The following is a 14,860-nucleotide window of genomic DNA, read 5'->3' as shown; positions in this document are numbered from 1 at the left end:
GATGTTTTGTGATTAGAACTAAAATCCAGAGTGCTCAAGATTCCAAGCATGGAGAACTGCCTGAGCTCAAGAGACGTCGATGGGAGTAGCCCTGTGTTGACTAAGTGTCCATGCTAAGTTCGATGTCAGAATAGTACTCCTGGCAGAGCCTAGAGCTATAAGGTTAATTAAGGAGAAGTCAACGTACTTCAGTCGGAAACAGAGCAAGTCTAAGTCCTTGTGTCGGTCAATAGTGGGATTGTGCCTGTAAGCCAGAGCTTTGACCCAGCCTGAGTGATAAAGTGAGACGCATTCTAGTCTTTACATACCTATGTTACAGCCTTCAGTTGTGATTTTGACCACATTTTCTCACAATCTCCTTCGTTGTCATCTGGCCATTCTTCAATTAGAATAGATTTTGAGTTTTTACAGTTGTGCTACTCCAGAAGCAGAATATTCTCCAGGATACTGTTTGTTTGCTGTTGTGTGATTACCTTTATGTACATGATAAAAGGTTTTGCAAGTTATACTTGATGACATTTGTCTGTACGTTTAAGTGTGCACGTTGATCCTGTACTCAATCCTTAGCACTATATCAATACCAACTGATCTGAATTAACAAGAAAAAAAATTGTTGTGTGCAGTGCTTTCAGTTTCAAAGCATGTATAATTTGGAAATCTCCTTTAATCGTTATTGAAATATCCCATGTATTTATTTATTTTTTTTACTGAAGTCCATTAAGTGATCTGTTCATAATAGAAGCAGCTAAATGTCACCCAGTATTGTGAGGGAAGGAGCTTTCCCAAGGCAGCCTTGGTAGCATGGCAGAAAGAAACATTTTATGTATGGATGGATGTTTTCGCCCTTGTCGTTTTCACTTGAGTTTAAGTTTACAATTATATAAATGTTTATATAGTATAATATTTAAATAAAAATTATGTTCATGTTATATAACTACATTTCGTTTTAAATATGAGAAGGCAATGAAAAATTACAATCGTTGGTGAAAATATATTTTCAAGCAAATGCATCAAAAGTAAATGGAAAAAGCACTTTTTGTCCTTAGGAGAAGTTCTCATACCAAGGAAATCAAAGTCAATTTCTGTGTTGTCACAAAGAAATCCAGACTCAAAAAAATAAATAAGACTTGATTTTACTTTGCTTGAATATTTGTACTTGCAATTAAACGGGGAAAGCGGAGTGGACGCGGATGTACAAGATTATGCTTTTCTGCATGTTTGTCATTTAGTCATCATAAAGAAAGAAAACCATCGTCCAGCAACATTTGCCCAAGCGGCTGAAAAGGTGCGAGTTACCAGTCACACGTGCAGAACGGAGAAGACAAAGAAAGGAGATATGGTTAAAGAAAGCACAAGTCTATCACTCCTTCAGCAGCGCATTGATATTAGGTTCCACGTGGCGGATTAGCTGCTTTGTCCTGGGTCTCGCTCATGAAACCTAAGAGCAAATACAAAGCGCGATTTCTTAAAAGCCCGCGCAGCCATTTCCTGGGCTGTTTTCGAGCAGGTCGTCCTTCCATTCATATTAGTGAGATTATTGTAGGTAATGTTAATAGTCGTTTGAGTAGAAACGTGACAGAAAGATGTCTGGTCGTGGTAAAGGAGGAAAAGGACTCGGTAAGGGTGGCGCAAAGCGTCATCGTAAAGTGCTGCGAGATAACATTCAAGGCATTACAAAGCCTGCTATCCGCCGTCTAGCTCGCCGAGGTGGAGTGAAGCGAATTTCTGGCTTGATCTACGAGGAGACTCGTGGTGTGCTCAAAGTGTTTCTGGAGAATGTCATCCGGGACGCTGTCACTTACACGGAGCACGCCAAGAGGAAGACCGTGACTGCCATGGATGTGGTATATGCCTTGAAGAGACAGGGTCGTACTCTGTATGGTTTCGGAGGTTAAGTGACTACTGAAAGATTCTAAAGCAAAACCTCCCCTAAGGCCCCCACCACCAAAGGCTCTTTTCAGAGCCACCCACGTTTTCTACTTGGAGAGTTTTTCCTGTATTGTGTTCTTCCCGGACATAATTGTACCTATATGTGTGAGAAGGAGTGTTGACGAACCTGTGCCACGTAGCTTTGGACGCTCTAAAGAGAATTTTCTTACAGGGGTGGTGCTGCTGTCGGCCGAGACGAATCTCTGCGATCCGGTGACTGTTCAGACTACAGCAGCCCCGAGTTGTAAACCGCGACAACTTGATTGCCATTGCCGAAGTGCTGCTCTTAACATTTAAAGTTCTCCATAACCTCACTGATCTCCTACAGACTTGCACTCCCTCAGATCCTCATCTGCAGCTCTTTCTCAAGCCCTCCGTTCTATGGGAGCCCGAGCATTCTCTTCTCATTTTCGTCAGCTTGAAATGTTACTACCTGTTTGCTAATTATTGGTGTTTGATTTCATTGTAAGGTGACCTTGAGTGATAAGGCAGTCGCCTATTAAATAAAACGTAGCCAATCGATAGTGCTCTTCATTTGCTAATTAAGCATTTTGAATTCTAGTTACTAGCCGTTTGTGTAAAGGGTAAATGCCGCTTATCGAGTTTAGCAATCATGTTTTATTGTTTTAAGTCTCTTAGACACTAATCCGAGAAAATGAGCTTCGTTGTTGTACTGCCTGCTAGAACAGAGACGCTCCGGGATAAGAACATCTACCTCAGGGGTCCCTAGTGCAGGTAGATCGCGTTGCTTTAAAAAAAAAAAAAAAAAATCATATCCTCCCTATGGTATTTGCCACTTGATTGACATACAGGGCTGCAAGTCTGAGATCTCTTCTAACACACTGGTCTTCCCGCACGCGCGAGCTACTGCAAAACTCCGGCTGTGATCTAGTTAGCCTTCCAATTTATGTCGACTAAAGAAGGGATTTAAAAAAAAATGTTTGGGAAGGGTATGGGCTGGATGTGGAATTGGAAGAGGATTGTTTCCCCACAATGTCACAATCGAAGTGCGTTTGTCTGATCTGTCAATCTATCATTGCTATTCCAAAGAAAAAAATGTGGAAAGGCACTTTCGAACTGTTCATAAAAACTACGAAATTGACTTCCTTCCAAAAAGCGATCTGAGAAAGGAGAGGGAAGTAAAATCAGTTAGTCAGACAGCCGTCATTTTTCACTCGGCTGAATTCAAAAGCTCCTTGACTGCATTATTCGGCTCTACTTATGCGAGTCAGCGTTTTCCCCACATGAAGATTATTAAATCCAAATACTGTAGTGACCATTAATGTAAGGTACGACAAGATAGATTTTTATAAAATTATACCAATAGATCTCTCTCTCTCTCTCTATATATATATATATATATATCTCTATCTATTAGACACACAAACCCACCCAATCATGTTTAATGTAGGTAGATCATTTCGACCTGGTCATTTTAAAAGTACCTTACAAGCTGAAAAACTGTGGGAACCCCTAATCTACCTAATCCTTCGAGGGAAAGTGTTGCCGGGCGGTTTTTCGCATTTCCCATTGCGTGGAGAAAAATTATTTCCAGGCACATGCAGTATGTGAAAAAGATACAATAAATAGCACAAATGCGGTTATTCGATTTAATGGAGCTCCTTTTCAAAGAAAGTGAGTGGCTCTTAAAAGAGCCGTTGGTTTTAAGCAAGCATTTGCCGTTTACTTGGAGCTGGTGTACTTTGTAACTGCCTTGGTGCCCTCGGACACGGCGTGCTTAGCAAGCTCTCCCGGTAGCAGGAGCCTCACAGCAGTCTGGATTTCCCGGGAAGAAATGGTTGAGCGCTTGTTGTAGTGAGCAAGGCGAGAAGCCTCACCGGCGATGCGCTCGAAAATGTCATTCACAAACGAGTTCATGATACCCATCGCTTTAGAAGAAATGCCAGTATCGGGATGAACTTGCTTCAGTACTTTGTACACGTAGATGGAATAGCTTTCCTTCCTAGTCTTTCTGCGTTTCTTTCCTCCCTTCGCCTGGCTTTTAGAAACGGTTTTCTTCGAGCCCTTCTTGGGAGCAGGAGCGGCTTTAGGTTCAGGCATAATTGCAAATTATAGCAACGAGAAATTAACAGCCGCAGCGTCCTTGGGTTTCTGCTTTTAAAGCCAGTCATGCAAATACCAGGCAGTGCAGCATTTGACGACGTAGCCGCTGACGACAAGGGAGGGAGGAGCCGTTTCCCTCATTTCAGACGGGGCCTTTGTGTTAATGGGTGGGATAAACTTCGCGCACACTTTTTCCATTTGAGCTTTCTGCTTTTAAATGTTTACATCGAGGGTTTTTTTGTCTAAAGTCAGGCTGTATTCGTATCTGCCTCAGGACAATTGGATATTCGTGGTGAATTCAATACATGCTGTCGGTTCATCACAGGAGGGAAAACAAAGTAACTTGCACATCTCTGCAAAAATATCAAAATACTGTACTTTAGAATACTTCAAATACTAAAGATACGATAATTTTCTGTAGACAGCCCTGCTCAACTTGTGAACATATGGGGGCTACGCGGCACTCTATACAGAATAAAGCAAACGGTTTTTATTGCACTTGTTGCTGAAGGAGTTCCTATTTTTCCCCGTATAGCGATTTGAAAGACAGTCATCTAAAGATGAAACGTGTTAACCAAAGCAGCGTTCAGACGTCAGACTAGCCGGTGCAATGAAGGAAGAGAGACAAAATATATATATACAAGATAAAATAAAAAAAAAATCAGTGCATTGAAATCCAGGAAAAGGTAATAGATAGAAATAAATCTCTCTGTATGTATCTGTGAATGTAGTTACACAAATATCAAAACAACGAAACGGGCACGTTTCCACCTCTCGTTTCAGCTTTAGTTTTCAACGTGAAGCTTTGTTCAGAAGGGTTCGAGGGCAGTGCCCAGGACTCCCGCCAGCCGAGTGACGTAACAGCAGATGCAAATCAGCAGTCAGCTCGTTCAGCACTTCGAGCGCGAATGAAGCCTTTATAAAGGCTGCTACTCCGGGTTCCTGGAACATTTTATTACAGAGCACTGTTGTGTTTGTATCTCAATATGTCCGGAAGAGGAAAGACCGGTGGTAAGGCACGCGCTAAGGCTAAGACTCGATCTTCTCGAGCTGGTCTGCAGTTCCCTGTTGGTCGTGTTCATAGGCTTCTGAGAAAAGGCAACTATGCTGAGCGGGTGGGCGCTGGTGCTCCAGTGTACTTGGCTGCTGTGCTCGAGTACTTGACCGCTGAAATTCTCGAGTTAGCCGGGAATGCCGCCCGCGACAATAAGAAAACCAGGATCATCCCTCGCCATTTGCAGTTGGCTGTCCGTAATGACGAGGAGCTGAATAAGTTATTGGGTGGTGTGACTATCGCTCAAGGTGGCGTGCTGCCGAACATTCAGGCTGTGCTTCTGCCCAAGAAGACCGAGAAACCAGCTAAGAGCAAGTAAACTAGGACGGTGCGATTATTCAAATCAACGGCTCTTTTCAGAGCCACCCATCCATTCAAGGTAGAGCCTTTTTCCATTGAAGTATTGCATTTTGATCATACAGCACTTTTAAATAGTGTAGTGAAGCTGGACTGTTTCTGGTGAGTTCTAGTCCTGTAGTGTGTTCACTCTGGAGTGTCGGTCAGGGCACTGGCAAATCATGCAGATAATTCTCCACAGTAGTTCAGAATGAACCATGATCTGTTATGAAATCTTAACCAGGTTTTGGTGGAGACACACGTACAGGTTGAGTCAAAATTCTGCTAACATTTGAATGGTGGAAACCATGTATTCACAAAATATTTCATATGTGCAAGATTTACAGGAATGTCTCAACCTGTTTTGCCATCATGTTCAACACATTTACCATATGTGGCACATAAATTGTATGCAGTATATATGTAACAGTGCTATTAGTGTTAATATAATTTTGACTCCCTCTGTATTCTTACAAAAGGTAGTCTGGGATGTGACTACATCACTTGGCCCTTACAAATGGGTTGCATTTTGAAAAGCAGGCCTGCACCTTCCACTTCGACCTCATTAGTCCACTTTCTTGCAGTGTTAATCTAAGAATTAGATTAGTTGTCCAACCTTTTAACTTTTTTCTGTAGGTTGAGAGCAGGTAAATCAGACCAGTCCCAAAGTTGCACGAGGGAGAGTGAGGTAGACATTGTTTAACGCTGTATAACAATGGACCTGAGTGTTTCTGTTCTTGGCAGACCCCTTCACATGCTGTATAAATGTAGGTAGTTCATGGCCTTGAACTACTTTGCTTAATATCTGTGTGGTTGGGCACTATGAAGATGAAACCTTACAAGTGTAATTCAATGTCCAGAAGAGATGCATTTAGTCAGGTTTCTGTGAAACAGATGAATTAAGTGAAAAACCCTTGTTATATCTGTAGAAAATCAAGAGTTCATCCATTTTATTGCCATGTTCATGACCTGTGGCCCCACTGAAAACCATGGGGACTGCCCTCTGTCAGTCCGGGGAGAAGCTGTCCTAGAAGTACTCTCTCCCCCCGGTCCTTTCATAATCAGGGCGTCCCGGCGGGGTAAGAACACTGGCCGCTCGCCACAGTTGTTACGTAACAACAAATACAAAATTAATATTTTTTTCTAGCTACTCGTTTCCAGAGTAGCAGCCAGAACAAATTCAAGTAATGAAGATGACATGAACTGGTGTGTTTGATATTCAGAATTATGACCAAAATTAGTACAGTGGATCCCAGTTATTTCATAATGAATTCTTAAACAAGAATATGGGGATACAAATGAAAACTTATTATGGGTAAACATCACACAAACTACTATAGAAAACACAGGCAGAATGGAGGCAGGCTGGACTAAAGTTAAGTTTCATTGTACACATTTTTCAGCTTCATAACCTGCTTTGTCCAGTACAAGATAAAAACCTGGTAGGAATCAATACTGAAAGGGATTCAGGTCCATTGCACACTGCATTAGATATATCTTAGACCAGGGGTCCCCAGCTCCGGTCCTGTAGGGCACCAGTGGCTGCAGGTTTTCATTCTAATCCTTCCTGATTAACTTCTTTTGAATTATTTTATTTGAAATGCTCTTGAAGACTCAGACCCCTTGTTTCTTTTTCCTTAATTAGCAGCCAAACAATCATAAGCTACAAAATGAGCCAAAACACGACCAACAAAACAACCAACATTGTCGATCATACAATATCTCAAAATAAAGAAAGGTGAAGGTCTCAGGAATGCTGATCTGCTCAGGTCCCCAAAACATTTTAATGGTGCTCTTAGAAAAGAGAAAATCACCAATTTTGGAAATCTGTGTTATTGCACAATGAGAGCAGCAACGAGCTACAGAATTAAAGAACAAGTTTAATTAACAACAAGAATCATGTTTTGAGTGAAATTGATTGGAGATTCAGGCCCTGACTTACCTTGGTCTTCAATTGGCTCACTCACTTCACATTTCATTTCTGTTTGGGTGCCATTTAAGAAAAGAAATGAAGCACTTCAGAGGAACAACGAAGAAATTCAAGGGAACAAATCTTAAAAAACAGGTCAATTAAAATTGATTGAAGCAAAGTTAATTAGCAAGAAAAACAGTGCACTAATTAAGAAAAGGGTGAGAATGAAAACCTGCAGCCACTGGAGCCCTCCAGGATTGGAGTTGGGGACCCCTGCTTCACTTTACTGTTTTTAAACTGAAGTCTTGTCACTAGTAGTATATTGTATACATTCTTTATTTTTTAGCTCTCATTTCCTGTTATTGTCTGCAGCCTTGTTTTGTAAGTATTTTGTGCCTGCAACCACAATTGGAATCTAAGAAAATCAACAGCAAGAATACATAGAACACCCTCAGAGCTTTCCAAAAATCAGCTACAAGAACACAATAGACCACCACAGAGCCTTTTTTGTGCCAATTCAATGGCAGGCTTGTGAAACTAACAGAAAAACTCCTTGTCAGAGCTGTCCATTAAGCCTCCTCACTACAAGACTGGTCCAGTCAAAAGCATCTGTGATGAGAGAATAACTATTAAAATAGCTGTAGTTTACTGACCTCTAGTGGTAAATATATTTAATGGCTGTTTGCATTTTTTTGTTTTGCAGAAATTAAGTATTATTTGCAAGAACTGAAATGTGTTGCATTTTCATGTTTTTTGTTTTTTTAATATTGCTAACCGTATCATTTTAATTTGTTATGTTCGTTTCTCGTCATGTCATTTTCTAACCCGCTTAATCCAGATCAAAGTGGTTTTGGGGGTGCTATGGCCTATTCCAGCTAGAATAGTTACTTTTATTAATTAAATTTTAATTCATTAATTTAACACATCTGCTTAATTCATTTTCAGAGTTGCAGAGCTTGTGCCTTTTTCAATAACATACAGAAAAGGACACTGTAGGTGGGGAAACAAGGATCACCAGCCCCACTAACATTCTCCAATTTTTCTATGTGGGAGAAAAATCCCGATGGGGAAAACATGCAAACCTCACACATTTCATGGATTTGAAATCAACTTATGGTCAACATGGTCTGAATGCCACAACTGCAAGGCCATGACCTATCCTGGAGTGGGTGCCAGACCAACATGGAACATGCATTTCTAAGATTACTTAAAGCAGACCAGTTAAATGTAGAAGTAGATGTATTGTCTGCTGGGCACTTTTGCTTGCCATACAGTCTTCTTTGCTGTCTTCCATGTTGCATCTTGGTCATCAACTGATATCCACCCATCATAGATGTTCAGAGGTGTTAATTACAACAGGAGTCCCTCTCCTTATACTTTCATGGCCTGCTGCTGGCCTTGTGAGCCATGTTTTTCCCCAGCTTTTGCCTTCCTTCTTTAACCACAGCTAAGAGTTAGCTAGCTTCTTCAGTATCTTAATCAGTTTTTCTGCTCTCATTCCCATGCCTCTTTGAAGCATGGAGTGGATGAGCCCACAAAGCCTTGGGAACCCAACTCCTCTTGTACATGACTGCGGTCTGTCCTCCTTCCATTCTCTCTGCTGCAATCTCTGCTTCTTTATGACTTATTCAGGCCTTCCTTCCATGAGATAGTTGGCTCATTTATTATAACTATTCTGAACATTGAGGCCTCACTGTAGTTGTAACGATGTTAATGGGAAAATTAAGCGAAGGTTTATGATCTATGAGTTAATTGTCTTCTGTAACAAAGTTCATTTTGGATCCCTCTGCATGTTGCCACACATCCTAGTTTGACACAAATAAAATTAATCAGCCATTTCTGTGGAAGGGAGTGATATTCATTTTGTCTCCAGGGCTTCCAGTAGCCATCATTATGCTTTTTGCTGCATGTTTTGAACTTTATTTCTAGGCAAAATAGTTGTTGGGAATTTCTGTTTGTGTTATATCCATACGCATAGCAGTATACATAGAATTAAGCAACACAATATGCAATAAATGACACCATCACAACATTACATACAATAAACACAGATAAATAAAGCAATCTAATAAAGTAGTAGCACTTCTACCCAGTAATATATTAGGTACGTTCTACATAAAATAAACATTTAGAACGAAAAGTGGAGAATAGAAATCGGGAAGAGACGGATGAGTCAGAGACCATGTTTAACCGTAGTGATGGCAATAGGAAAAAAAGCTCTTTCTATATCGAGAAGTTCTTGCTTTTAGTAAGATTTTTTTGACGGTAATTACTGAAAGAGATAGTTGCCCAGCTAAGTGTAGTCTTTGTTTATTTTTCCAGATTGTTTCCAGACTCCTCAGTGCAGTCCAGATTCAGTCCCACAATCTTTTCTGCTCTTTGAATAAAACACTGACATTTAGGTTTGGTGTGAGCAGATGCACTGTCATACTGGATTGTTATGGATGAAGTAAGGATACATTCAGTGATGGCTCTATAAAAATATACCAACACTGAATGAGACAAGTTAAACTTTTCAAGCTGTTGGAGGAAAAACATACACTGCTGAGCTTTTTCTTTTTTTTTCTTTTTGATAAGACCAGTTACTTTTCATCTCAGTTGAGATTATGAGTGATAGTTGTGCCAAGAAATTTAAATGATTGATTCTACCCTGTTGACATTTATAACTAATGGAGTAGAAGGAGAGGAGTGTCTCCTAAAAATCCAGAATAATCTATGCTGTTTTCAAGTAATTCAAATTAAGATTGTTGAGGGTGCACCAACAGGCCAGTTGACCCACCTCCCTCCAATGCAACTCCTCTTCCCTGTCTGGGATCAAGCCATACAGGATGATGTCATCAGCAAACTTCAGCAATTTAATAGATGGGTCAGTGGGAATGCAGTTATTGGTGTACACAGAGCAAAAGAGAGGGGACAGAACACAGCTGTGAGGTGAAACTGTGATCATGGTCAGGGACCCTGACAGATGTTCGCCCATCTTCACTGTATGATTAGTAGTCCACATTCATACTGTTGAATTTTGCTGTGGAGAAGCTTACAGAATTGAATATAAAATTCTATTAATAACCTACAAAGCCTTAAATGACCTTGCGCCAAACTACATCAGTGACCTTCTCCATCACTATGTGCCTGTCCGCCTACTAAGGTCCTCTGATTCTGGCAATCTTGTTGTGCCTCACACTAATCTTCACTCCATGGGTGACAGGAGGGCCTTCAGCTGTAAAGCGCCCAGACTCTGGAATGACTTATCAAAATGAATCAGGTCAGCTAACTCCATGAATTCTTTTAAAAAACAACTCAAAACTCATCTGTTCAGGAAGGCTTTTAGCTCTACTTGACTTTATTACCCTTCTCTCAGTTTATCTCCATGTCAAGATGCTCATGTAACCTTTGTGTGTGTGTGCTAGACCATTAATTATGTTGTCTGTTAGGCTTTTCTCTGAATTTACTATCTCACTATCTTCTTTATTTATTTATCTGGTTTAGTACAATGCTATATACTGTATACCCTGCCATTCTTTCTTAAACTCTGTGAAGTGCCTTGAGCATGGGAAAGGCGCTATAAAAAATAAACTTTATTATTATTATTATTATTATTATTATTATTATTATTATTATTATTATTATTATTATCTTTTGCACAGATGAGTTATGGTGAATTGTAAACAAAACCTTTTATGCACAAATTTGAAACTTTACTCACAATTGTTTTATACAGAGGAACAAAGGAAATGAAAAAAGGTTTGGTGCTCTAGCCTGGAGACCGCCGTTTAATGTGAGGTATCACAAAATATATATATATATATATATTTTTTTCAAAGAAAGTAGTTTATTTTACCTCAATATGGAGTTTTGGCTCTCTCTTGTGGGTGATTTGAAGAATGTCAGGACCATATTATTAGCTCAAACTCATCTGGTCAGAAAAGATGGTTCCTGTTGAGTAGGGTGAACACATTATTTTCTGAAGGAATACAGAATGGCCTCTTTGTGTGTTTATTGTGGTGCAGGGATGAGGGGTATTGCGGTTTTGCAGTGCTTTATACCAACACATTTACACTGCTCATCACAGGTTGAAAATGTGCTAAAGAAATCTGCTCAAGCAGAAATATTGTAAAGCAGACAAAAATGTGCTCAGGTAAAAGTGTCTGACATGGAAACTACTGAAGTAAAAGAAAAAAAGTAGACAAGGAAAAACTGCTCAATTGAAAGTTGTGGCCAGCAGGGAACGCTTCAGCCGCCAACCCCGACACAGACAGACTCTAGGCAGTCTCTGTAATGCACACTTTTTATTTCCAGTTGGGGAAGAATTTTTCCATTGTTGCCTACAGCAGCACAGTAAGCCAACACTTTCTTTCCTTCTCCTCCTCCTCCTCCTGCAAGCATTGTCCTATCCCTCTGGCTTCTTGAGTGAAGTGAGGCAGCTCCTTTTATGTTACACAGCCTAATCTGTAAGTACTCTCAGGTGTGGTGGAAACCCAAAGTAGAGCTCTGCAGCGTCCCCTGGTGGCCCACATGGAACCCAACAGGGCTGTGCCAAACTGCAACTCCCATGGACCCTGTGGGAATCCAAGGTGCTGCTGCAACCAATGGGGGCTGCTATCTAGAGCTCTGGGTGAGGCAGTGCTTCCCCGGTCCTTCCAGTACATTGGCCTCCTGGCCGGGAGCTGTCCATCACAAACTACAATTTAGTTTCTATAGAAAAAAAATTAATTGGCAAATATTCACAAATCATGTTGTGCATTGGAAAGCATAAAGAAATAGGCATAGTAATAAGATAGATAGACAAAAAGTGTGTAAATAGTGTATTGTAGTTTATATAGTAATTAAATAAAATGAAAAATTGCCTGCAAATTTATGAAATACAAAAAATTCCTAGAAAATCTGAAAAAAGCACATGGCAGCCTTGTACACTTCATTTAAAATGGGCCCATCATCAGTTGTACAGCACATTGTACTCCCACCTACTGGAATGAGATTTAAAGTTATGGAAGCAGGCCATGTGTTTTTGCCAAAAGAAGTTTACAAGGATAATTAAAATATGAATTCAATGAGGTTGCCATGTTTTTTATTTATATCTTGTTTAAAAAGAAATTCACGTACCTTAGCAGAACTAAGCAGAAAATCTTACACGCAAAACTGCAACTGTCAGTTTTTTTTATTAAATTTCAACAGTGGCTGAATTCCAAACATAGACCAAAAATGACAGAACAATCTAGTGTCATCTGGATTTCCACATATGAAAACATTTTGATTTTTAAACTGAAATCCAAATAAACAGCACAGCAGCCGCGATTGTTTTCAAACTGTATTTATTATTACTGTATCTGCTTCTTGGAAACTGAGATCTTCATTAACTGCAAGTCTCACCTGGAATTAATTTTAAATTTATGAAAACATGTCAATATATTTTTATTACTACATGTGCACTATACATATTACAATTTGAAACTAATAAGGATGCTATATTATTTAGCTTATTAAAAAGTTATTGGCCACACTCGTCTTCCCCTATTACAATACCAGTGCACATCACTGAAGAAACATACATTTCCAAAACTAAAATATGCAAAAAATGACATCATAAGAACATAAGAAATTTGACAAACAAGAGGAGGTCATTCAGTCCATCAAACCCATTTGTTTAGCTAATAGTGTTGAGAATTTTGATCAAGGATCAATGTGCTGCATTATTAGTTTTTGTGTTCTTAGCTATGAAGGAGTCTAGGCCTGAAAACAACTTTTAAAGGACACCATTTATTTTGTTAGAGAGGCCTCTTGCCTGCCCTTCCTTCTTACTTGCTTTGCTTTGAATTGCTGCGAGTCAAGCTGTGAGCCGAGGTCACCATGTGCTCTCTGAGGAAGCAAGTAGGCAAAAATGCAGGTGCGGAGCTTCTTACTGACAGAAAACAAAACCAACTGCATGCAAGGCTTTTGCCTGTGTGAGTAAAAGGCAAGCTCTCAAGCTAGCGCATAAAACATATAAGCAATCAAATGACATTTAGAAGCATTAGGGCTCATCAATACCTTAGGCAATAAAATTAAAATACAATGTATTATGAAAAAGATACAGTAGCACATATTAGTTAGCTTAAAGAAGCAATTGTTAAAGGCTTCTCTTTTTCCTTCTTTCTCTCAAGCATGAAGCACTGTGTCAAGGTTGTTCGCAGCTTGGCCCTTATCAGCGAAGCTGTGCGCTGCCTATTATGTTAGCCTTAGCCTTACAGGATGCTAGTGCAACACGTAATCATTAATTGAATTATAATTAGACAGTCCAGCTTTCATACATGGGTCCTTCTGATCTCAACCTAATTGGTACGTATTGAATTGTTAAGAATTGATTAACAACTGAAAGGCCATCGATCTTAACAGCTCAGGATTAGGTTGTGAGAATGAAGAGAGGGGTAATCAGGTGATGTTTATCGCCAGATGGCAAATATGTCTTGCCAGCAAAAATATTGTTATGAGAAGGTTTATCAGGAAGGAGGCTATTATGGGGATGTCCTCAGGGGCAGGAATATTGTTATGAGAAGGTTTGGAACATCGGGTGATTGTTATGGGTAAAGGTGCTGAGTGGGGAAAACATAATGGGAAACTCTATACAGTAGATGTTGGGAAACTAGTCTGGAATGGGGGCATTTTGTGATAAGAACTGTAATATATTCGGGAGTCTCTGGACACTTGGGTCTCACTTCATGAACTGAGACAGGCTTTATGTGCTCTGCAATTGTTTTATATGTTGTGCAATAAAGTTTAAAATTTTGATTGCTTTTCTGAAGACTCTGCTTGTTTTTTCTAAAGATTTCTCCACAACAATATCTACGTTGTCCCAATATCTCATGCAGATTCTTCTTAAAGGTTGTCAAGGTTTTTGTTTTAACTCCATGTCTCGGTAGTTGTTTCAGAGTGTCTCAACTCTGCATAAAGAAGTGCTTCCTGACTTCAGTTTTAAATGCACTTCCCCTTAAATTCCACTCCTTCAGTATGTGATTTAAACTTAAACTGAAAGAATGTTTCTGGGTCTTCTTCATTAATGCCTTCAAGGATTTCAAATACCTGGATTAGGTCCTCACTCAGTTTCCTCTGTTTGAGACTAAACTGGTTTAATTCTCTGAGTTTGTCAGAGCAGGACATTTCATTAAGTCCTGGGATGCACTTGGTTGCTCTCCTTAACGCAAAATGACATGACAAGAAATGCATGGTAAGCAAGTAATCAAATTTATCTCTAAATATCAGCAGATGATGCTCAATGTAGGTATCATTTTAAAGTATAATTTTAGATAGCAAAAAAAAAAAACAGTTTTGCAAATCAAGTGCATTAGGAGACAGAAAGCTTTTGAATCATGTTGATATTAGGCAAGTGCAATCTGTATAAAACCAACATAAAGAAGAAAGGATTTAAAACTTAAACCATGTTTAATATGTTATCCCTAAATAGCACAGCAGAGCATCGATTAATATGCTACAGTAAACGTTTTGTGGTCGAGCAGGATGTGGGACCCAGGACAGCAAATGTATAAAGCTTTGTTCATAGCAAGAATTGGTTATCAGAAGTTTGTATGTTTGAG

At 39.7% G+C, this 14,860-nt stretch overlaps 3 protein-coding genes across 3 annotated transcripts; 2 read left to right on the top strand and 1 right to left on the bottom strand.

Moving 5' to 3' along the window:
• The first annotated feature begins 1,547 nt into the window (after positions 1-1,547).
• On the top strand, positions 1,548-1,941 carry LOC120514938 (histone H4). Its single transcript, XM_039735596.1, has one exon. The coding sequence runs from the start codon at positions 1,584-1,586 to the stop codon at positions 1,893-1,895; it is 312 nt and encodes a 103-aa protein (XP_039591530.1). The 5' UTR covers positions 1,548-1,583; the 3' UTR covers positions 1,896-1,941.
• A 1,627-nt stretch (positions 1,942-3,568) lies between these two features.
• LOC120514897 (histone H2B 8-like) lies at positions 3,569-4,032 on the bottom strand. The gene has a single exon (XM_039735532.1). It carries the CDS (start codon positions 3,988-3,990, stop codon positions 3,613-3,615), a length of 378 nt encoding a protein of 125 aa, XP_039591466.1. The 5' UTR covers positions 3,991-4,032; the 3' UTR covers positions 3,569-3,612.
• A 917-nt stretch (positions 4,033-4,949) lies between these two features.
• LOC120514802 (histone H2A-like) lies at positions 4,950-5,413 on the top strand. Its single transcript, XM_039735363.1, has one exon. It carries the CDS (start codon positions 4,980-4,982, stop codon positions 5,364-5,366), a length of 387 nt encoding a protein of 128 aa, XP_039591297.1. The 5' UTR covers positions 4,950-4,979; the 3' UTR covers positions 5,367-5,413.
• The last annotated feature ends 9,447 nt before the right edge of the window (positions 5,414-14,860 follow it).

The sequence above is a fragment of the Polypterus senegalus genome, chromosome 14, assembly GCF_016835505.1.
Source record: "Polypterus senegalus isolate Bchr_013 chromosome 14, ASM1683550v1, whole genome shotgun sequence".
In the NCBI taxonomy this organism is placed as follows: Eukaryota; Metazoa; Chordata; class Cladistia; order Polypteriformes; family Polypteridae; genus Polypterus; species Polypterus senegalus.
This window is presented reverse-complemented; position numbering and strand designations above follow the sequence as displayed.